This window comes from Ranitomeya variabilis, chromosome 6 (genome assembly GCF_051348905.1).
Source record: "Ranitomeya variabilis isolate aRanVar5 chromosome 6, aRanVar5.hap1, whole genome shotgun sequence".
NCBI lineage: Eukaryota > Metazoa > Chordata > Amphibia > Anura > Dendrobatidae > Ranitomeya > Ranitomeya variabilis.
The window spans coordinates 440,697,102-440,721,157 of NC_135237.1; the positions used below are offsets into that span (position 1 = coordinate 440,697,102).

General features: G+C 42.0%; 1 protein-coding gene across 1 annotated transcript in view; it reads right to left on the minus strand.

Annotated features, from left to right (window-relative positions):
• The window catches only part of LOC143781221 (ras-related protein Rab-10-like), a 105,717-nt gene that overhangs the window by 7,882 nt on the left and 73,779 nt on the right, over positions 1-24,056 (minus strand). Inside the window, exons 3-4 of the mRNA XM_077267708.1 lie at positions 19,162-19,300; positions 8,908-8,997 (exon numbers count right to left, since the gene is read on the minus strand). Of these exons, the coding sequence (XP_077123823.1) occupies positions 8,908-8,997; positions 19,162-19,300 (229 nt within the window). The remainder of the gene's footprint in view (positions 1-8,907; positions 8,998-19,161; positions 19,301-24,056) is intronic.

A 24,056-nucleotide genomic window follows, 5' to 3' on the forward strand; every position in this document is an offset into this window, starting at 1 on the left:
TCTTTTTAAAGTCAAACTTTCTAACCTCTGGCTGAACATTAGGAACTAGGGTAAAAGTTCCCAGGTATATGTGTGGGTGTATGAATCTCTGCATTTCATTCATCTCAACAGGAAACACTTTTGTCCGTGATGACTGTACATGCGACAGTGCACATTACTACGGGAATGATAATAATGGGAATGATAATGCTTTGCTGCTGTGAGGCTAAGCGGAAACAGTGACCACAAAGGCCTGCGTCCAGCTAGGTCACTATTTTATGACAGATTCACTATGGTACCATACTACACTGGTCACTTTTGTACAGAGAAGCTTGAATGATATGATATCGACATGTTCTTTTAGTTTTACATTCAGAAAGCAGAAGAAGAGAAATTACATGCATTTTTCCTGTAATATTACAGATGCAGAGAGTAAAAAACTTATATGCTCAGCGTCACTAAGGGATGTGACAAGAGAATGTTCGAAACGCTGAACAACGGTGGACTAATAACATGCTAGTTGTTCAGTAGCCCAAAATCGGATACCGATTCTCTGTAGATTCTGATTGCCTGCAGCCACCACTTTTGGAAATGTGCTAATTAATAATTTAAAAGGTGACAGGCTACACTGCAGTACCTGCTGTTGCCTGGATTCTTAAAAGAAGGCATCTGTGCTGCCTTGATGGTGGCCTTGTAGCTGGTAGTCAGAGTCCATGAACTGTTCACATATGAAACAAGGAAGCCAGGGAACAAACCAATTACTGCATGCCCTTCACTTCCAACAGAGATTTATCTAGTGTGTAAGAACTACTAAGGGCAACTGACAAACACTAACATACATACATACCTGTCCTGGCTCCTTCCACTGTCAGATGCCACCTCCTATTTCCTGTGGTGAACAGTGACAAGATAAGGGAGAGGTGGGTCTCCATCTGCTTAGTAGCACACACGTCACTCCTTCTGCAGAGTCTCCTCCTACAGTGCGGCTCCGTCACCACCCAGACCAGGCACCTTAGTGATTCCCCGTTACGGGGAATGTGGACAAATGGTAGGATGGGTTCGGCTGCCAATGGGGGCACACTGCACCCGGTTTAAATTCCCATGTTTCACCTGTCCCTTTTCAGTTATTGCATTATTTTCTTTTCTCCTAGTGCGCTTTTTTTATACTCTGAAAGTGCTCTGTTTATGTCCTTGGATATCTTATTGGAGTCGATCCTTAACAGTTTGCCACCTCTTCTGCCTCATGTCTCTTCCTGACCCTGTCTATTCCTCTCCTCATGCATCTGGCCTCTGATTCAGTCATAGTTCCCACCTCTCAGGTAGTTGCCCAGTTAGCTGACCATTCAACCCTCCACTAGCCAAGAGCTACTCTGTGGATGCAACCCAGGGGCCTCTGCAGTGAAGGATGGATTCCTGTATAAGGGTGTAAGGGGAAACGAGATTACCCTTGGGAGTGGCTAGTGTCATGTTTGGCTATTAAGTCCTGTTTGAGACAGTTTAAAACAATCTCTGATTGACTACAGTGGTCACCAAATGCTCCAAGCCAGAAATGGATGCCAGAAAACTAATGCAGGAAAGACACAGACAGAAGTAAGGAGGAGCTGCAGGCATCTGGTAGGTGAGCATGTATTTTTTGTGGCTTAAACTGTATGCTCTCTGATGCTGCAAGAATAGGCAGCTTTGTAGTATCGAACAAGCACAAGAGCACTAAAGCTGGCTGGATCCAGCAATCTAGCCAGTAACAGAGGAGCGCTTACAAGCTTTATTAGAAAGAGCTTAGAAATATAACACTCCTTGCCTAGGACACAGACCACCACTGAAAAGCTTCAGTGGCAGCAACCTGAGCAATAAACACTAATCAATAATATTAAAAAAATCCCTCAATTCTTGACAACCAAGAGGATGTTTAACAAGTACATTAAAAATGTTCTCGTTTTTAAAATCACTTTACAATTTTAATTATTTTTGATAAGGCGAATAACTAAATAACATTATTGCTGCTTGAAATCACCTCTAAGAGAAGATAACTTCACTTACATACTGTATACAATGACATAGAAGTAGGGGACACTTGCATTTATATTAGAGGCGCTCATAAATTAGGTGCATTATAAGGGTTAGACATGTTGTCAATCCACTGCTGACAGAATACCAGGTGAAAAATAAGAATAAACAGGCAGTGTCCGATTTGGGGCAGTGCTTTAGGTTATTGTTCTGGTGTAAGATACCGGTTTTTACTTACCGGTAATAGGATTTTACAGAGTCCACGACAGCACCCTTACGAGAGAGGGGATCCGCCCACCATCTGGACAGGAACCTACAGGATTTAAAGGGGCGGTCCCCCTCACCACTCCAGTTTGTGTTTCAGAGTATAAGGGACACCGCCCATTGAGTTAGTACATAATCATATATACTTAAACATTACTAAATACCATCACCTCTAAAAGAGTGATAACTAATGGCACACTACCCAAAGAGTGCAGAAACCAGTGATTTAACTACGGGGGGGGAATGTGCGGGTGCTGTCGTGGACTCTGTAAAATCCTATTACCGGTAAGTAAAAACCGGTTTTCCTATCGCCACGACAGCACCCTTACGAGAGACTTTCAAAGACTAATCACCTGGGAGGGACCACAGCACTGAGTACTGAACGGCCAAAGTCTAAATTGGCCTTACATGATAGATCAAGACGGTAATGATTATAAAAGGTGGAAGGAGATGACCACGTTGCCGCCTTACATATCACGTCTATGGAGACGTCCGTTTTCTCCGCCCAGGATGAGGCCATGGCTCTAGTGGAGTGGGCCTTGATGCCTTCTGGAGGAGTTTGACCTTTGGCAGTACAGGCAAGACATATTGCATCTCTGATCCATCTGGCAATAGAACCTTTAGTAACACTCGTCCCCTTCCTTGGATTCTGAAAGGAAACAAACAGAGCCCTACTCTGCCTCCAGGGTTCTGTTTTGTGTAGGTACTCTAATACAGTTCTTCTAACGTCTAGCCTATGACATTTTTGTTCTTCTGCTGAAACTGGGTTATCATAAAATGAAGGTAAATATATTTCCTGACTCCTATGGAACTTAGAGGCTACCTTCGGTAGGTATGCTGGATCAGGCTTCAAGACTAGCCTATCCTGAAAGACCATTAGATAAGGAGGGTCTACTGACAATGCTTGCATATCACTCACTCTTCTAGCAGAAGTCAAGGCTACTAGCAGGGCCGTCTTTAGAGTTAAATTTTTAATGGAGACAGAATCTAACGGCTCAAAGGGGGGTTCTGTTAAAGCATCTAAAACCAAATTTAGATCCCATGGCGGTAATCTAACAATATGAACGGGGTTACTCCGATCCATAGCTTTCATAAATCTAGATACCCATCTATTTCCTGCTACATTGCTGTTATACAATGCCCCCAGAGCAGATACCTGAACCCTAAGGGTATTTATCGCCAAACCCAATTCACGGCCCTTCTGTAAAAATTCCAGAATAGCCGGAATTGGAATTTTATCCGTAAAGGGCTGTTGGTGAAAGGCAAGAAATTTTTTCCAGACCTTACAGTAAATCTTAGTAGTAATCTCCTTTCATTAGATCTTGGGTTGACCTTGGCTCCTTGTTTTCTACAACCCCCATGGTGGTACGAACTGCTTTAACTAGTCCGACTGGACTCTTACATGCGAGTCCTGAAGCAACGGTAGCCATCTGAGCAGGGTATTTTTTACTGCCGTGAGCTCCTTCCAATTGGAGGAGTTTTGGGCTTCTAAGGGAGACCATTGCCCTTGAGTCCAAACATCTCCTATGTGAGCTCCCCATCCTATTGGACTGGCGTCGGTCGTGATCGTGTTGTCTGGTACTATTTCCCAACAAACTCCGTTTGACAAATGTTCTATATTTAGCCACCATTTTAGACTGTTTAGAGTGGTGGTAGATAGCCTGAGATTTCCGCTTAACCGACCTTGAAGGCTCTTCTCTGTATCCAGGACCTGGGCTTGTAGTACCCGAGTGTGGAATTGAGCCCACTGAACAGCCGGTATACACGCTGTTAACGATCCCAACAGGGACATTGCATCTCTCAAGGTCAGATTTGGTCTTTTTATCACCGTGCTGACTTTGTGTATGACCTTCTGCTTCTTTTCTTCGGGAAGAAAACACAGCTGATTCTCTGAATTTAGCAGAATACCCAAGAAGGTTTGAATAGTCGATGGCCTTAGTTTTGACTTCTCTAGGTTGACCAACCAACCTAGGTCCTGTAGAGAAGATATTATACAGTTTAGGCGATCTTTACACTGGACAAATGAATTACCCACTACTAGGAAGTCATCCAAGTAGGGTATAACTAAAGTATCTTGCTCTCTGACATAGGCCATTACTTCCGCAATGACCTTAGTAAACACCCTTGGTGCCATAGATAATCCAAATGGCATTGCCGTAAACTGAAAGTGCCTGACCTGATCGTTTAGGCGCACCGCCATTCTGAGGAACCGTTGGTGATCTTTGTGAATGGGCAGATGGTAGTATGCATCTTTTAAATCCAGGACTGTCATATAACACCTGGGAAAAAGAAGTTTAGTTGCCGATTTAATTTATTCCATTTTAAAGGCATGGTATTGTAAAAATTTGTTCAGTTTTCGTAAATTTATGATGGTTTGAAAGGAACCATCAGGTTTGGGGATTAAGAATAAGGGGGAATAGAACCCCTCTCCCTCCTGATCTTTTGGAACCTCTATAATAACTTCCTTTTGTCTCAACATTTGAATCTCTTTTTCCAGGGCCTTCTGTTGGTTTAAGGAACCAGGGGCAGTCAATATAAAATAATCTGAAGGTCTTTCCCGGAACTCTAGCTTTAATCCCGACCTAACTATACCTAGGATCCAATTACTGGAAGTTACTCTGCTCCATTGAGCATAAAAATGCGTTAATCTGCCCCCTACTGGAAGGTCCGATCTATCGGTAATTTCGCCTACATCTTGAAGAAGATGATGAGGTGTTGAAGTCTGAACTTCTCTTCTTTGGCTCCGCCGGCTCCCAATTCCGGGCTGAGTAAGGTCTCCGGTATAGGAAACGTCTCTTGAAGGTATTCCTAAAGGTAGGATTGAACACTTTAGGAAAACCTTTCTTCCTATCATCAGCCTTAGCTAGGATGTCATCTAGCACTGGCCCAAACAAGTACTCACCCCTACACGGAATAGTACATAATTTAGCTCTAGCCTGCGCGTCCCCCTTCCAGGTTTTAAGCCATAAGGCTCGCCGGGCAGCGTTTGAGAGTCCTGCCGATCTGGCTGCAAGTTTTAGGGAGTCCACCGAGGCGTCCGCCAAGTATGCTACACCTTCCCGAATCTGGGATAGTGAATCCAGTAGCTTGTCACGAGGCACCTTAGTTTTTAGCTGCTCCTCCAGCTGGGCTACCCAGACCATAACTGATCTGGCAGTGCAAGTGCCGGCAATTGCCGGTTTGAAAGCCCTCGACGATGCTTCCCACACTTTTTTAAGGAACATGTCCGCTTTTCTATCCGCAGGGTCTTTTAGAAGGCCTACATCCTCTAGCGGTAAGGTAGTTTATTTAGACGTGGAAGCTACAGCCGCATCCACTTTAGGAATTTTAACCCATTCTGCCAGGACTTTGTCATCAAAGGGGTACCTTCTCTTAGCTGATGATGGCAGGAAACCCTTATCCTGCTTATCCCACTCTCGCTTAACAAGTTCTTTCACCGTATCCACTACCGGAAACGATTTACGGCTTCTTTGGCACAACCCTGCAAACATTAGATCTTGGGTTGACCTTGGCTCCTTGTTTTCTACAACCCCCATGGTGGTACGAACTGCTTTAACTAGTGCGTCCATTCCATCTACTGAAAAGCAAGGTCTCCCCTCTTCATCCGAAGAGGATGGTGATGAGGAACGTGAGCATTCACCCTCTTGCATAGACGGGCTCGATCCTGGCGATACCTCCCTGGATCTCTCATGCCGACTGCTTTTCAGGGAACTACTAATCTCCTCCCTTATAACTGCCCTGAGGTCTGATGCACGAAGGGGAGCCTCCTCTTCCAAGGTCTGACAAATACAAGTCTGGCAGAGCCTTTTCTGATAACTATCAGGCAGGGGAACCGCACATAAAGCACATTGCTTGTGCTTGGATTTAGCCGATTTTTTGGCCTAAAACAAAGCACAAGGACAGACAAGCTATATCAGCTACTTGTTTTTTTTGAAAACACTCACCAAGGCTGAACTGTATAGTACCGGTCTCTGAGGAGGGGAATCCATACGTGACGTTGAGGCACCTGCCTGCTCCTGCCCCCGTACCACGCTGCTGCTGCTCCTGGAGCGGCTGCTGTCACTCTTCTTACGCTGATCAGGCACCTCCACCTGAAGGTGCTCTGTATCCGCAACCGAAGTCATAACTGCCGCACTTTCTCCTGCAGTCACCGCTGCTTAATACTGGCAGCCGCGCCTCCTCCCCCAGCATACCCCGGAAGTCCTACCTTCCACTTCCGGGTCCTCTGTATGAAGGACGCTGAGCCGGCGCCGCGCGCTTACAGACAGCGCTGCGGCATTCACGCGACCCAGGGCGGCGTGCCCGGCCCCTGGGAACGCGTACCCCACGACCAGACGAGGAGGGGTCTGAAAAAGAACACCCCCGACGCTGCTTCCAGAGTCCCCGATTCTGCCGTTCTCAGGGAAACCGCGCAGAGGCATGGTGGACCCGGGTAAGAGAATCTTCCTGCAGGCTCCCGCCATCCGGACGGGAACCCAAACTGGAGTGGTGAGGGGGACCGCCCCTTTAAATCCTGTAGGTTCCTGTCCAGATGGTGGGCGGATCCCCTCTCTCGTAAGGGTGCTGTCGTGGCGATAGGAAAAAACTGATCTTAATAGCTGCCCAGAGGGGTATGGCATTGCAAAATTCAGTGCCACCCTTCTTGAAATTCCTTTTACCTTGGATATGTATATGATCTTGCAACCTTCTAGGACATTTTTATTTTGTTGGAGAAAACTGGAAAAGGAGAGACAACTCACACATAGGATGATATTTTAGGGATTGATAGGGTAGGGAGTCGGGTGTGAGCACACCAGGTGGGCTTGTAGAGCGTACAACTCCCATAGAATAAATCCAGCTGCTACAGTGCCGTTTGCAAAGAGAAGGGATACTTTTTCCTCACGTGGAATGAAGTAAATGGAAGGGGATGACGGTTGAATAGCCGAATTAGGGTACTTGCTTCAAGCTTGAGAATAACACGAAAATAGTTTTATTTAAGCATTTCAGGACTGGACCAGTCCCTTTCTCAAAACCAACTACAACTGGCTGGTTTTCAGAAAGGGACTATCCCAGTACCGAAACGCGTAACTAAAACTACTTCCATCTTATCCCTGTTTTTGGAGCATGTATCTTGGTTTGGCAGAGCTGCTATCCAACCATCATCCCTCTCTATTTACTTCATCTTTATTTTCTTGACAGTTTATCGTATAGTATAACCTTCTTTCTCAACCTGAGAATGTCACAAGAAGGTGTTTTCTTTCTGACCATTTTGATGCCAAAACTTAATCCACAAAAGATTATGCTCCAGACAGTCAAATAGCCCAAAAAAGGCCAGAAAGAATGACCGTTTCTACAAGGCCACTTACTGAAATAGCAAATATAAAGTGTGAAAGGTTTATTTTTAATAATAAATTAGTCTTTTAACATGATAATGATGGGATTTGAATATGTGTACTTTTTGCTGGATCGCTTCTGTATGAATCAGTTTATTTTTCTAAACTAAGCATAAATCTACAGCTATTCCTCTAAGCCTCCCTTTAGGCACGAGCGCACATTTGGGCATGTGTAGTTAATAGGGGAAGGCGAGTATCCCTCCATGAGACACCCTTTTCTGATGGCTTATCGTCTTTGAAAATAGAGAATCAAACACTAGTTCAACATGCCAATGTCTCAGGGACATATAACATGGTGCACAAATAATACTAACCCGCAGGAACCATAGGTGCCACCACAGTACCCATGTTGGTAAGGATAGAGGGTCGGGGAAGGAATGTATAGTAGAGGATTGGACTACACATAGTGTGTTTGTGGTCTGTACCCAATGAATAATATCTGCATGAGCCAGGTGTACAAAAATCCGCATGGGAGGGATATAAAACAGTAATCTTTAAAAAAGGGGTGTCCCATGAAAAGAAAATACACTTATTCCCTATTCACAGGATAGATGAGAAATATATGATTGATGGGTTCTGGCTGCTAAGATTGCCACCTATATCAAGAACAGGGGGCACAAAGTCCCCAGTGTGAATACAGCATGTGCGACCACCACTGCTAAAGACAGTGATTGGACAGTAGTAGCACATGTTCACTATGGCTTCATCCACACAGAAGACTTTGATACCTCCATTCTCTGAACAGTGGGGACCCAGTAAACGGACCCCTTGTGATCATGTCTCACCATTTGTATATACACTTTGATGTTTATGGTCTGAATCCCTCGAGTCAAAACTAATTTCAAATATAATTTGAATTTTCTTCAATTTCTTGGAGCATATATAACATTAATGCAGGCCAAATATATGTGACGTGTTAGGCATCTTATAACAAATTATAGTGTTATATACGTAGAATATCAAAGATTCTGGTATATGGAGAGGCACAAAGTCTATTTGCAGCAGACACAAAGACTTTACATTTTATAGACAGTTACAAATAACGTTAATGTGTAAGAAATATGCTTCCAAAGTTTGAACCAATGGATAAAACTTTATAATACCTGAATTAAAAGACATTTTTCAAATGTGCATCTTAAGAAAAAGGCGCAATCAATATTCCAAAATGAGAATTCCATTCTAAGCAACATTAGTTCCTAATGACGGAGCTGCATGGTCAGGCGCCTTACAGATGCAGTGTACCCGGCTAACTCAAATGCTTTTCTATGCAGAGACAATCAATGCTTACCTTTTCCCCTCTTTCTTTTGAAACCTCACGTTCGTCTTCTCTGTCACACTTATTTCCCAGGAGAACTACCTCGACGTCTTCACCAGCTTTCTGAATCACAAAGGGAAATTGCAAAGAGATGGTGACTTTCTAGATGGATAGCTTTCTGGAAAGTGCGAAGCAGACATCCATTGTGCATGACACGACAGTTTAGAATTAAAGCCACCGCCTCATTAGAAGTAAAAAGGGGTCTCAAACATTTATGATTTGTCCTTAAGTGCAAGTTGAATCTACCAATACCAATTATATGATTTCAACTTTTCCCAAATAGGATTAGAAGGAATTGCAAGTAAATGAATAGAAGGGAGCATGAGATACACATTGAGAATATTTATCAATGGAAATACACAGCATATTCAAAAGATGAGTTCAAAATGTAGGATAATTTTCTAAATCTTGAATGCTTGGAATAAGTGAAGGCCAAGACTATTTCATGTGTAGCATGCACCTGCCAACCTATGACACGTGACAGTTCTTAATAGGGTTTAGGCCAAGTGAAGAAGGGGCCATGTTATTAGTCTTTCATTTTTAACCTACCTTGCATTATGGTCATTTTCCTTTTTTTCATGGACACAAAGAATGATGCATCCCCCTACAGGTGTGCTGTAAATGCCGATGATAGAAACAGGACAGTGGCACTTAACAGGTTACCCGTCACGGATGGACATCTGCTCCACACAAGGCTGTTAGAGGCAGTGATGGCTGATTATCACATCATCTTCTGGGAAATATGTGGGATTGACTTGTCCGCATCAAAATCAGGGAGCCTCAATAGGACGTGACTGTATGCAATATGATGGTAAGGGGTAAAAGTTTTCACTGGCAGCCAAACAGTCGAGACTTCAATGCATGTGATGAATCATTATCCTGCATAATCAGGCTTGGGAGTTGACTTTGATTCATCTTCAACCCGACAAGATCCAACTAGCTCATCTGTAATAATACCAGCCCGTAGCAGGACCACATGTTCACTTGTTCTCATCTGAGTCGAAGTTGAGGTCTGTGCCCATTACTGATTTAGCCGCGGATCCATCCATCTCGTCTGCCAAGAGTCACTCATCTCATCAGTCCATAAAACATTTGATAAATCTGTCTTCAGACATTTCTTGGCCCAGCCTTGACATTTCACCTTCTGTGTCTTGAGTGATGGTCAGGTCTCAGCTTCCCTTACCTCATCCAGGTCTTTGACCACTATACGCCTTGTACTTCTGGGAGGCTGCAGTTCTGGAATATGACAACATTAGAGCATAATGACTTCCTGCTTGCTTCAAATTTGATTATTCTAAAATCTTTGGCAGTTTTGTGGGTTTTTTTTGTTTTTTTTGGACTCAACTCATTTTTTACGACCCTGTTGACAGATGCAACCAAACTTTTGATGGTTCTGTTTTCATGCCCCAATATCTTAGCATTTTCAAGAGTGCTGCATCCTCTGTAAGACTTGTAACAATTTTTGACTTTTTAGAGTCAGTTAAATGTCCTTTTTGGTCCATTTTGACTGAAGAAAACACGCTGCCTAATAATTCTGCACACCTTGATAAATGGTGTTGTATCTTTCGGCCTCACCCTCCTCATTACACAAATACACATCACCTGATCTAATTAAACTACTAAGTGTTCAAGTTTATACAGTTTTGAGTTGGCGAATGTGCATAAAATGATGATATGGTCAAAATACTAACCTACCTAATAATTGTACACACAGTGTATGACCCATGTAATCTGGTAATATGCGCTGAATGGGCCAATATACAGTGGGTACGGAAAGTATTCAGACCCCTTTAAATTTGTCTCTTGATTTCATTGCAGATATTTGGTAAATTCAAAAAGTTCATTTTTTTTCTCATTAACCCCTTAAGCCCCGAGGGTGGTTTGCACGTTAATGACCGGGCCAATTTTTACAATTCTGACCACTGTCCCTTTATGAGGTTATAACTCTGGAACGCTTCAACGGATCTTGGCGATTCTGACATTGTTTTCTCGTGACATATTGTACTTCATGTTAGTGGTAAAATTTCTTCGATATAACTTGCGTTTATTTGTGAAAAAAACGAATATTTGGCGAAAATTTTGAAAATTTCGCAATTTTCCAACTTTGAATTTTTATGCCCTTAAATCACAGACATATGTCACACAAAATACTTAATAAATAACATTTCCCACATGTCTACTTTACATCAGCACAATTTTGGAACCAAAATTTTTTTTTGTGACGGAGTTATAAGGGTTAAAAATTGACCAGCAATTTCTCATTTTTACAACACCATTTTTTTTTTAGGGACCACATCTCATTTGAAGTCATTTTGAGGGGTCTATATGATAGAAAATACCCAAGTGTGACACCATTCTAAAAACTGCACCCCTCAAGGTACTCAAAACCACTTTCAAGAAGTTTATTAACCCTTCAGGTGTTTCACAGGAATTTTTGGAATGTTTAAATAAAAATGAACATTTAACTTTTTTTCACACAAAATTTATTTCAGCTCCAATTTGTTTTATTTTACCAAGGGTAACAGGAGAAAATAGACCCCAAAAGTTGTTGTACAATTTGTCCTGAGTACGCTGATACCCCATATGTGGGGGTAAACCACAGTTTGGGCGCATGGCAGAGCTTGGAAGCAAAGGAGCGCCATTTGACTTTTCAATGCAAAATTGACTGGAATTGAGATGGGACGCCATGTTGCATTTGGAGAGCCCCTGATGTGCCTAAACATTGAAACCCCCCACAAGTGACACCATTTTGGAAAGTAGACCCCCTAAGGAACTTATCTAGATGTGTGGTGAGCACTTTGACCCAACAAGTGCTTTACAGAAGTTTATAATGCAGAGCCGTAAAAATAAAAAATCATATTTTTTCACAAAAATGATCTTTTCACCCCCAATTTTTTATTTTCCCAAGGGTAAGAGAAGAAATTGGACCCCAAAAATTGTTGTGCAATTTGTCCTGAGTACACTGATACCCCATATGTGGGTGTAAACCATTGTTTGGGCGCAGGGCAGAGCTCAGAAGGGAAGGAGCGCCATTTGACTTTTCAATGCAAAATTGACTGGAATTGAGATGGGACGCCATGTTGCGTTTGGAGAGCCCCTAATGTGCCTAAACATTGAAACCCCCCACGAGTGACACCATTTTGGAAAGTAGACCCCTTAAGGAACTTATCTAGATGTGTGTTGAGCACTTTGACCCAACAAGTGCTTCACAGAAGTTTATAATGCAGAGCCGTAAAAATAAAAAATCATATTTTTTCACAAAAATGATCTTTTCACCCCCATTTTTTTATTTCCCCAAGGGTAAGAGAAGAAATTAGACCACAAAAGTTGTTGTGCAATTTGTCCTGAGTACGACGATACCCCATATGTGGGTGTAAACCATTGTTTGGGCGCATAGCAGAGCTCAGAAGGGAAGAAGCGCTATTTTACTTTTCAATGCAAAATTGACTGGAATTAAGATGGGATGCCATGTTGCGTTTGGAGAGCCCCTGATGTGCCTAAACATTAAACCCCCCCACAAGTGACACCATTTTGGAAAGTAGACCCCCTAAGGAACTTATCTAGATGTGTTTTGAGAGCTTTGAACCCCCAAGTGTTTCACTACAGTTTATAACGCAGAGCCGTGAAAATAAAAATTATTTTTTTTTTTCACAAAAATGATTTTTTAGCCCCCAGTTTTGTATTTTCACAAGGGTATCAGGATAAATTGGACCCCAAAAGTTGTTGTCCAATTTGTCTGGAGTACGCTGATACCCCATTTGTGGGGAGGGACCACTGTTTGGGCGCATGACAGAGCTCGGAAGGGAAGGAGCGCCATTTGGAATGCAGACTTAAATGGATTGGTCTGCAGGCGTCACGTTGCATTTGCAGAGCCCCTGATGTACCCAAACAGTACAAACCCCCCACAAGTGACCCCATATTGGAAACTAGACCCCCCAAGGAACTTATCTAGATGTGTTGTGAGAACTTTGAACCCCCAAGTGTTACTACAGTTTATAACGCAGAGCCGTGAAAATAATTTTTTTTTTTTTTTCACAAAAATGAAATTTAGCCCCCAGTTTTGTATTTTCACAAGGGTATCAGGATAAATTGGACCCTAAAAGTTGTTGTCCAATTTGTCCTGAGTACGCTGATACCCCCTATGTGGGGGGGAACCACTGTTTGGGCGCATGACAGAGCTCGGAAGGGAAGGAGCGCCATTTGGAATGCAGACTTAAATGGATTGGTCTGCAGGCGTCACGTTGCATTTGCAGAGCCCCTGATGTACCCAAATAGTACAAACCCCCCACAAGTGACCCCATATTGGAAACTAGACCTCCCAAGGAACTTATCTAGATGTGTTGTGAGAACTTTGAACCCCCAAGTGTTTCACTACAGTTTACAACGCAGAGCCGTGAAAATAAAACATATTTTTTTTCCCACAAAAATGATTTTTAGCCCCCCAAATTTTTATTTTCCCAAGGATAACAAGAGAACTTGGACCCCAGAAGTTGTTGTTCAATTTGTCCCTAGTACGCTGATACCCCATATGTTGGGGTAAACCCCTTTTTGGACGCACGGGAGAGCTCGGAAGGGAAGGAGCACTGTTTTACTTTTTCAACGCAGAATTGGCTGGAATTGAGATTGGACGCCATGTCGCGTTTGGAGAGCCCCTGATGTGCCTGAACAGTGGAAACTCCCCAATTCTACCTGAAACCCTACCCCTAACCGTTTACTGAACATTTTCTGACAGTCATAAGTGCCACGTATGTAAGTGCCACGTATATAAGTGCCACGTATATAAGTGCCACGTATATAAGTACCACGTATATAAGTGCCACGTATTTAAGTGCCACGTAATTAACTGCCACGTATTTAAGTGCCACGATATTTCAGTGCCACAATATTTCAGTGCCACGTATTTCAGTGCCACGTATTTCAGTGCCACGTATTTCAGGCACTGAAAAATACGTGGCACGTAAATACTTCAGTGCCACGATATTTCAGTGCCACGATATTTCAGTGCCACGTATTTCAGTGCCACGTATTTCAGTGCCACGTATTTCAGGCACTGAAAAATACGTGGCACGTAAATACGTGGCACGTAAATACGTGGCACTGAAATACGTGGCACTTAAATACGTGGCACTTAAATACGTGGCACTTAAATACGTGGCACTTAAATACGTGGCACTTAAATACGTGGCACTTAAATACGTGGCACTTAAATACGTGGCACTTATATACGTGGCCACTGAAATATCGTGGCACTTATATACGTATATACGTATATAAACGTATATTTCAGTGCCACGTATTTCAGTGCCACGTATTTCAGGTTAGGGGTAGGGTTAGGGGTAGGGTTAGGGTTTTTTGTTTTTTTCTTGTTTTCTTGTGTTTTTCTATAAAAACGCATGCGTTTTACCGCGTTTACATGCATTTTTTCACACATGCGGTTTTTTAAAAAAACGCATGCAGATAAAAACGCAAGTGTGAAACCAGACTAAAAGACGCTTTTTATAGCAAAAAAGTTTTTGCGTCTCCACATTTTGAGACCTATAATTTTTCCACATTTTGGTCCACAGAGTCATGTGAGGTCTTGTTTTTTGCGGGACGAGTTGACGTTTTTATTGGTAACATTTTCGGACACGTGACCATTTTTTATCACTTTTTATTCCGATTTTTGTGAGGCAGAATAACCAAAAACCAGCTATTCATGAATTTCTTTTGGGAGAGGCGTTTATACCGTTCTGCGCTTGGTAAAATTGATAAAGCAGTTTTATTCGTCGGGTCAGTACGATTACAGCGATACCTCATTTATATCATTTTTTTATGTTTTGACGCTTTTATACGATAAAAACTATTTTATAGAAAAAATAATTATTTTGGCATCGCTTTATTCTGAGGACTATAACTTTTTTATTTTTTTGCTGATGATGCTGTATGGTGGCTCGTTTTTTGCGGGACAAGATGACGTTTTCAGCGGTAACATGGTTATTTATATCCGTCTTTTTGATCGCGTGTTATTCCACTTTTTGTTCGGCGGTATGGTAATAAAGCGTTGTTTTTTGCCTCGTTTTTTTTTTTTTTCTTACGGTGTTTACTGAAGGGGTTAACTAGTGGGCCAGTTTTATAGGTTGGGTCGTTACGGACGCGGCGATACTAAATATGTGTACTTTTATTGTTTTTGTTTGTTTTTTTAGATAAAGAAATGTATTTATGGGAATAATATATATTTTTTTATTATTATTTATTTAGGAATTATTATTTTTTTTTTTTACACATGTGGAAATTTTTTTTTTTACTTTTTTACTTTGTCCCAGGGGGGGACTTCACAGATCGCAGATCTGATAGTGTGCACAGCACTCTATCAGATCTGCGATCATACTTTCATCGGAGCAGGCTGCAGCTTTCATCTGTAGCCTGCTCCGACCCGGAAGTGCTCCCTGCAGGACCCGGATACAGCCCCTCGGCCATTTTGGATCCGGGGCCTGCAGGGAGAAGACGTTCGGTACGAGGTGAGTACATCACCTTGTACCGATCGTCTCAGGGAAGCCCGCAGGGAGCCCCCTCCCTGCGCGATGCTTCCCTGTACCGCCGGTACACCGCGATCATGTTTGATCGCGGTGTGCCGGGGGTTAATGTGCCGGGGGCGGTCCGTGACCGCTCCTGGCACATAGTGCCGGATGTCAGCTGCGATATGCAGCCGACACCCGGCCGCGATCGGCCGCGCTCCCCCCGTGAGCGCGGCCGATCGCGTATGACGTACTATACCGTCACCGGGAATTAAGGCCCACCCCACCTCGACGGTATAGTACGTCATATGGGATTAAGGGGTTAATGTACACTCTGCACCTTGACTGAAAAAAAAACAGAAATGTAGAAATTTTGCAAATTTATTAAGCGCTTCATGACCGTGGGATTTTCCGTTTTTTCGTGTTCGTTTTTCGCTCCCCTCCTTCCCAGAGCCATAACTTTTTTATTTTTCCGTCAATATGGCCATGTGTGGGCTTATTTTTTGTGAAACAAGTTTTACTTTTGAACGATATCATTGGCTTTAGCATGTCGTGTACTAGAAAATGGGAAAAAAATTCCAAGTGCGATGAAATTGCCACAAAAGTGCAATCCCACACTTGTTTTTTGTTTGCTTTTTTGCTAGATTCACTAAATGCTAAAACTGACCTGCCATTATGATTCTCCAGGTCAGTATGAGTTCATAAACACCTAACATGACTAGGTTATTTTTTACATAAGTGGTGAAAAAAAATTCCAAACTTTGCTAAAAAAAAAAAAAAAATTGCGCCATTTTCCGATACCCGTAGCGTCTCCATTTTTCGTGATCTGGGGTCGGGTGAGGGCTTATTTTTTGCGTGCCAAGCTGGCGTTTTTAATTATACCATTTCAGTGCAGATACGTTCTTTTGATCGCCCGTTATTGCATTTTAATGCAATCTCGCGGCGACCAAAAAAACGTAATTCGAATGCTTTTTTTTTTGTTGATAGATCGGGCGATTCTGAACGCGGCGATACCAAATATGTGTAGGTTTGATTTTTTTTATTTATTGATTTATTTTGAATGGGGCGAAAGGGGGGTGATTTAAACTTATTTATTTTTTTTTTTTTCACATTTTTTTTTTACTTTTTTTATTTAAACTTTTGCCATGCTTCGATAGCCTCCATGGGAGGCTAGAAGCTGGCACAACGCGATCGCCTCTGCTACACAGCAGTGATCATCAGATCGCTGCTATGCAGCACAAATGCAGGTGTGCTATGAGCGCCGACCACAGGGTGGCGCTCACAGCTACCGGGGATCAGTAACCATAGAGGTCTCAAGGACCTCTATGCTTACTCTGCAGTAGCATCGCTGACGGGGGTCAGCGATGCGCTCATTTCCGGCCGCCAGCGTTTGACAGCGGCATTTAACTAGTTTAGCGGCGAGTGAATCGTGTTGTGACTAAACCGAGCTCCTTTTATGTGGAATAAATTAGATCATCCTAACAGCTGATAACAGCGTCGGCGTCCTGGATCCTTAACGGCGCATGCGTTGTTCAGAAGCCGCTCTTCTTCAGCGATGCGCTCATTTCCGGCCGCCAGCGTTTGACAGCGGCATTTAACTAGTTTAGCGGCGAGTGAATCGCGATTTCACCCGCCGCTATTGCGGGCACATGTCAGCTGTTCAAAACAGCTGACATGTCCCAGCTTTGATGCGGGCTCACCACCGGAGCCCTGCATCAAAGCAGGGTATCTGACCTCGGACATACTATCCCGTCCGAGGTCAGAAAGGGGTTAAAAATGAAAAACTGAAATATCACATGGTCATAAGTATTCAGACCCTTTGCTCAGTATTGCGTAGAAGCACCCTTTTGAGCCAGTACAGCCATGAGTCTTCTTGGGAATGATGCAACAAGTTTTTTACACCTGTATTTGGGGATCCTCTGCCATTCTTCCTTGCAGATCCTCTCCATTTCCATCAGGTTGGATGGTGAACGTTGGTGGACAGCCATTTTCAGGTCTCTCCAGAGATGCTCAATTGGGATTAGGTCAGGCCTCTGGCTGGGCCAGTCAAGAATGGTCAGAGTTGTTCTGAAGCCACTCCTTTGTTATTTTAGATGTGTGCTTAGGGTCATTGCCTTGTTGAAAGGTGAACCTTTGGGCAAGTCTAAGGTCCAGAGCACTCTGGAAGAGGTTTTCATTCAGTATATCTCTGTACTTGGCCGCATTCATGTTTCCTTCAATGACAATCAGTCGTCCTGTCCCTGCAGCTGAAAAACACCCCATAGCATGATGCTGCCACCACCATGTTTCACTGTTGGGATTGTATTGGGCAGGTGATGAGCATTGCCTGTTTTTCTCCACACATACCACTTAGAATTATCACCAAAAAGGTCTATCTTCGTATCATCAGACCAGAGAATCTTATTTCTCATAGTCTGGGAGTCCATGTGTTTTTTAGCAAACTCTATGCTGGCTTTCATTGTCTTGCACTGAGGAGAGGCTTCTGTCGGGCCACTCTGCCATAAAGGCCCAACTGGCGGAGGGCTGCAGTGATAGTTGACTTTGTGTAACTTTCTCCCATCTCCCTACTGGATCTGTGGAGCTCAACCACAGTGATCTTGAGGTTCTTCTTTACCTCTCTCACCAAGACCCTTCTCCCACGATTGTTCAGTTTGGCTGGACGGCCAGGTCTAGGAAGACTTCTGGTGGTCCCAAACTTCTTCCATTTAAGGATTATGGAGGCCACTGTGCTCTTAGGAACCTTGAGTACTGCAGAAAGTTTGTTGTAACCTTGGCCAGATCTGTGCCTTGCCACAATTCTGTCTCTGAGCTCCTTGGCCAGTTCCTTTGATCTCATGATTCTCATTTGGTCTGACATACACTGTGAGCTGTGAGGTCTTATATAGACAGGTGTGTGCCTAAATCAAGTCCTGTCAGTTTAATTAAACACAGCCGGCCTCCAATGAAGGAGTAGAACCATCTCAAGGAGGATCACAAGGAAATGGACAGCATGTGACTTAAATATGAGTGTCTGAGCAAAGGGTCTGAATACTTATGACCATGTGATATATTCAGTTTTTCTTTTTCATTACATTTACAAAAATTTCTACATTTTTTTTTTTTCAGTCAAAATGGGGTGCAGGCTATACATTAATGAGAAAAAAATGAACTTTTTTTGAATTTACCAAATGGCTGCAATGAAACAAAGAGTGAAAAATTTAAAGGGGTCTGAATACTTTCCTTACCCACTGTATTTTGTAGTATTCTTGCTTAAATGGTTATTTCATCTTGTTAAAATGGCAAAGTGCTTATTAAAAATCCTCATCATCATCAAGAAAGGAGGCATTTTAAATTCTACTATGTTCTGCTCATTGCCTAGGTTACTGGCCACTTCAGCAGTCTATCAGAGGTGGCAGGTTTACTAGGCAAAGAGCACACACTTGCAAACTCTTGGCCATCTTCAGTCTCCCTGTGCTCCTGTGATCTTACAGACGCAAAGCCGTCTTTGCTAGAAGCATCTGAGCCTGCACGACTGGGACCTCGCCGCCAGTCTGAACTTTTAATACTCAGGAACTCTCTATCCCCTGGCAAGCATGAAGCAGTGAGGCAGAGGAACGATGTGTTACTAAAGAATGATCAAGAGGCAACCCCCTATAACTCTCAAAGCCTTGTAAATGTAAAAGAAACATCAGAAAACTACTTTCCATTTTGTAGGACTTTTATGGGAAATTCCATATTTACACTTCATTCTTACCATTTTAATGTCTTTCATCCATGAAGATGTGTTTTCAAATGAGATTGAATTTGTGATGTCGTAAACCAGAAGGAATCCATGAGCACCACGGAAGTAGCTGACGCTCAGGGTGTGGAACCTCTCCTGTCCGGCGGTGTCCCTGAAATATATTCAGTCATGAATTATAACATACAGTACAAGATTAAGTGTATATCCGCAACTACAAAGCCACATGAGGGCTTAGTTTTTTGTGAGACAAGTTGCACTTTTGAATGACACACCATTCATATTTTTCCAAATTAGTTTCCGATTATGATCGGCGGTGAATATTGTTTTTGCAATATTCGCCGAACGTCATTGGAGTCAATGGCAAAAGAAATTAAAGAATATGTTTGGAAACGATCATCAAACATAAATTCAGCAAAAATAGGGTGCCAATATGGCACGAACATGGCAAATTCAGACTCGGTGACCGAATCCAAACATTTGCTCACCTCTAATTATCATTTCAGAAATTTTCCCACAGCACTCGCAATGACATCAGTTAGTTGAAGTGAGTTCATTGCCTGTGAACTCACAGGACCTTTCTGACAGCACCGCAAGCACGAGAGCTTTCTCACACTCGCAGTGACGTCAGTCAGGTCTTCGTATTTCACCGTGAGACACTGAGCAGCGGTAACAGACGCTGCTCAGTGTCTCTGCCGATTCTCAGGATGTACGGTCGCATCATGCAACCATGCAGCCTGCCATGTAGATGTAGCAGATATAGACTCGTTGTGGGACAAATGGATTATTATCATCTCAGCTGACAGGTGAGGAATATTGTTTTGTTATTTTAATTCTCTTGCAGGGTACAATGGCTTCACTGGAATGAGTGATGCTGTAAGTATGGTTTAATTAAGATTGATTAAAGGAGTCTGTGTCATTCTTTCAATTAAAAGACTTTAATTTGGGTGTGTGAGTTTTTATACAATACGACTATGTGATTAGTAATGGGGGCATCTTATAGACGTCTCTCCATTACTAACCTCTGGGCTTGATGTCACCTGACATTACAAAGGTGACATAAACCCCCCCAACTATTACCCCAATTGCCACCACATCAGGGCAAGTGGGAAGAGCGAGGTTAAGTGCCAGAATTGGCACGTTTTATAGATATGCCTCTTCTGGAGCAGCTGAAAGCTGATGTTTTAAACCTGGTTGGGGGAAGCCAATATCTATGGCCCCTTCCTAGGCTATTAATATTATCCTGCAGCTTTCTGCCTTGCCGTTGCTTGTTATTAATTATAAGAGGGCCCTACATCATTTTTTTGGGGGGGTTCCCATTTTAAAAGCCAATAAAGGCGAAGGATACAGCTGTGAGCTGATATTAATAGCCTGGGAAGGTCCTAGGGTATTACCCTTTTCCCAGGCTACAAACATCTGTCCCAGCTGTCAGCTTCCCCTCTGCTGGTTAAAAAACATACGCGGAGCCCACGCCATTTTTTTCAGAAAAATAGTCTTTTAATAACTAGATACATGTACAGTAAGCTGCAGACACACTGCACTAATTGTATTTGTCACTGACATCTATATATCTGTCTATTCTATAAGTATATACTGTATGTAATTCATCTATTCTATCCTGTCGGGTCCAGCTGTAATTTTACTGTACGAGGCTGCTGAATTGCCGGTTTTTCAGCTATCTATCCACAGTATATATATGTATGTATGTGTGTTTTGAATACTATTTCCTTTGAAATCTATGTATAAATGACAGAGAATTGCTCTATGTAAAAGATTATGTTAAAATCACATAAGAATCGCACTGCGTTAGGATATAAATCAGATGCTGTGAGTTAAAAATCAGATTGAACTTGCATGAAAAAAGGATGACACTCTCATTACACTCGTCTGACTTTGCAGTAACAAAATAGGACCTTTTTTAAAATTTCTAGTGTGACTCCAGCCTAATGGAAAAATTGGTATTCCTAAAAGACAATGTATTTTACCTGTGAATTGGGAATTTTGAGAATTATCAGTTTAAAGGAGAAAGAAGCAGTTCTCTGATATTACTGTATATATTACAAAATTTATTTTTTCACGTGTACTAGTGATTTATGAAAAAACTCTCTCAATAATATACACTGCTCAAAAAAATAAAGGGGGCACTTAAACAACAGAATATAACTCCAAGTAAATCAAACTTCTGTGAAATGAAACTGTCCACCTAGGAAGCAACATTGTTTGACAATCAATTTCACATGCTATTGTGCAAATGGAATAGACAACAGATGGAAATTATTGGCAATTATCAAGACACACTCAATAAAAGGAGTGGTTCTGCAGGTGGGGACCAGAGACCACATCTCAGTACCAATGCTTTCTGGCTGATGTTTTGGTCACTTTTGAATGCTGGTTGTGCTTTCACACTCGTGGTAGCATGAGACAGACTCTACAACCCACACAAGTGGCTCAGGTAGTGCAGCTCATCAACACATTCCACTATGTAATTAATAAAGATTTGCAACTGGAATAATTCATTCAGTGATATCTAGGATGTGGGGTTTTAGTGTTTAGTGTTCCCTTTATTTTTTGGATCAGTATATATATATATATATATACAGTCATGGCCAAAAGTATTGACACCCCTGCAATTCTGTCAGATAATACTCTGTTTTTTCCTGAAAATGATTGCAATCACAAATTCTTTGGTATTATTATCTTCATTTAGTCTTAAATGAAAAAACACGAAAAGAATTGTCCTAAAGAAAGAAAGAAATACCAAAGAATTTGTGTTTGCAATCATTTTCAGGAAGAAACTGACTATTATCTGACAGAATTGCAGGGGTGTCAATACTTTTGGCCATGACTGTATACACATATATCTAATTGTCTAAGGGGTACTTCCGTCTTTCTGTCCTCAACTTCCGTAACGGAAATCCCGCGTTGCTGATTTTTCTCGCCAGCTGCCTGTCATGGCTGCCGCGACCAATCAGCGATGGGCACAGTCCGATTAGTCCCTCCCTACTCCCCTGCAGTCAGTGCCCGGCGCCCGCATACTCCCCTCCAGTCACCACTCACACAGGGTTAATGCCAGCGGTAACGGACCACGTTATGCCGCGGGTAACGCACTCCGTTATCGCTGCTATTAACCCTGTGTGTCCCCAACTTTTTACTATTGATGCTGCCTAGTGTTAGATACTATGTGGCCTGTGTTTTGTACTGCGTGGGCTGTGCTATATATTACGTGGAAAAAAGAGAACACAAAAAACCGAACTGATGCCCAAACAATAATTCAAATAATTTTATTTATAAAAGAATACACCAAATGGTAGGGGGAAAGAAACCAAAAAGAGGGCACAATACCAAGGAGACAAAGCAATACACAGTCCTGCTATAATAGGGTGATGATGTAATACAAATGAATAAATAAATATATATAACCCATATATATATTGGGTTATATATATTTATTTATTCATTTGTATTACATCATCACCCTATTATAGCAGGACTGTGTATTGCTTTGTCTCCTTGGTATTGTGCCCTCTTTTTGGTTTCTTTCCCCCTACCATTTGGTGTATTCCTTTATAAATAAAATTATTTGAATTATTGTTTGGGCATCAGTTCGGTTTTTGTGTTCTCTTTTTTCATATAATTTTTCTGATTTGTCCATCACCATGTCCATTACGGGATACATACATATATATATATATATATATATATATATATATATATATATATATATATATATATATATATATATATATATATATATATATATATATATAAATATATTACATCTTTATTAATTATCCTACTAAGTGAATTCAGTACTTATGTATTCTTTGCCTTGAGGTTTTATCTTAATTATATATTACGTGGGCAGTATTATATACTGCGTGGCTGCTATATATTGTGTGGGCTGTGTTATGTAGTACGTGGGCTGTGTTATATACTGTTTGGGCTGTGTTATATACTGCGTGGCCACTGTTATATATTGCGTGGCCTGTATTAACGCATTGGGTATTCTACAATATGTATGTATGTATGTATGTATATAGAAGCCACATACACGGTGTTCCAAATTATTATGCAAATTGGATTTAAGTGTGATAAAGATTTAAATGTTTTGTTTTTCAAATAAACTCGTGGATGGTATTGTGTCTCAGGGCTCAATGGATCACTGAAATCAATCTTACACACATGGGATAATTAGTTTTCCAGGTGATTCTAACTAAATGAAAACTACTTAAAAATGATGTTCCACATTATTAAGCAGGTCACAGTTTTCAAGTAACATGGGAAAGAAAAAGGATCTCTCTGCTGCTGAAAAGCATCAAATAGTGCAATAACTTGGTGAAGGGATGAAAACATTAGAAATTTCCCAAAAACTTAAGCGTGATCATCGTACTGTTAAGAGATTTGTGGCTGTATCTGAGCACAAATGTGTTTGTGCTGATAAAGGCATAATGAGGAAGATTTCTGCCAGGCAAGTTCATCGGATTAAGAGAGCAGCTGCTAAAAAGCCATTACAAAGCAGCAAACATATATTTGAAGCTGTTGGTGCCTCTGGAGTCCCTTGAACCTCAAGGTGTAGGCTCCTTCAAAGGCTTGCTGTGGTGCTTAAACCTACTATTTGGCCACCCTTAAACAGTGTTCACAAGCAGAAATGGTTGCATTGGGCCCAGACATACATGAAGACTAATTTCCAAACATTCTCGTTTACTGATAAGTGTTGAGCAACCCTGGATGGTCCAGATGGATGGAGTAGTGGATGGTTGGTGGATGGCCACCATGTCCCAACAAGGCTGCGACCTCAGCAAGGAGGTGGAGGAGTCATGTTTTGGGCCGGAATCATGGAGAAACAGCTGGTAGGGCCCTTTAAGGTTCCTGAAGGTGTGAAAATGACCTCTGCAAAGTATATAGAGTTT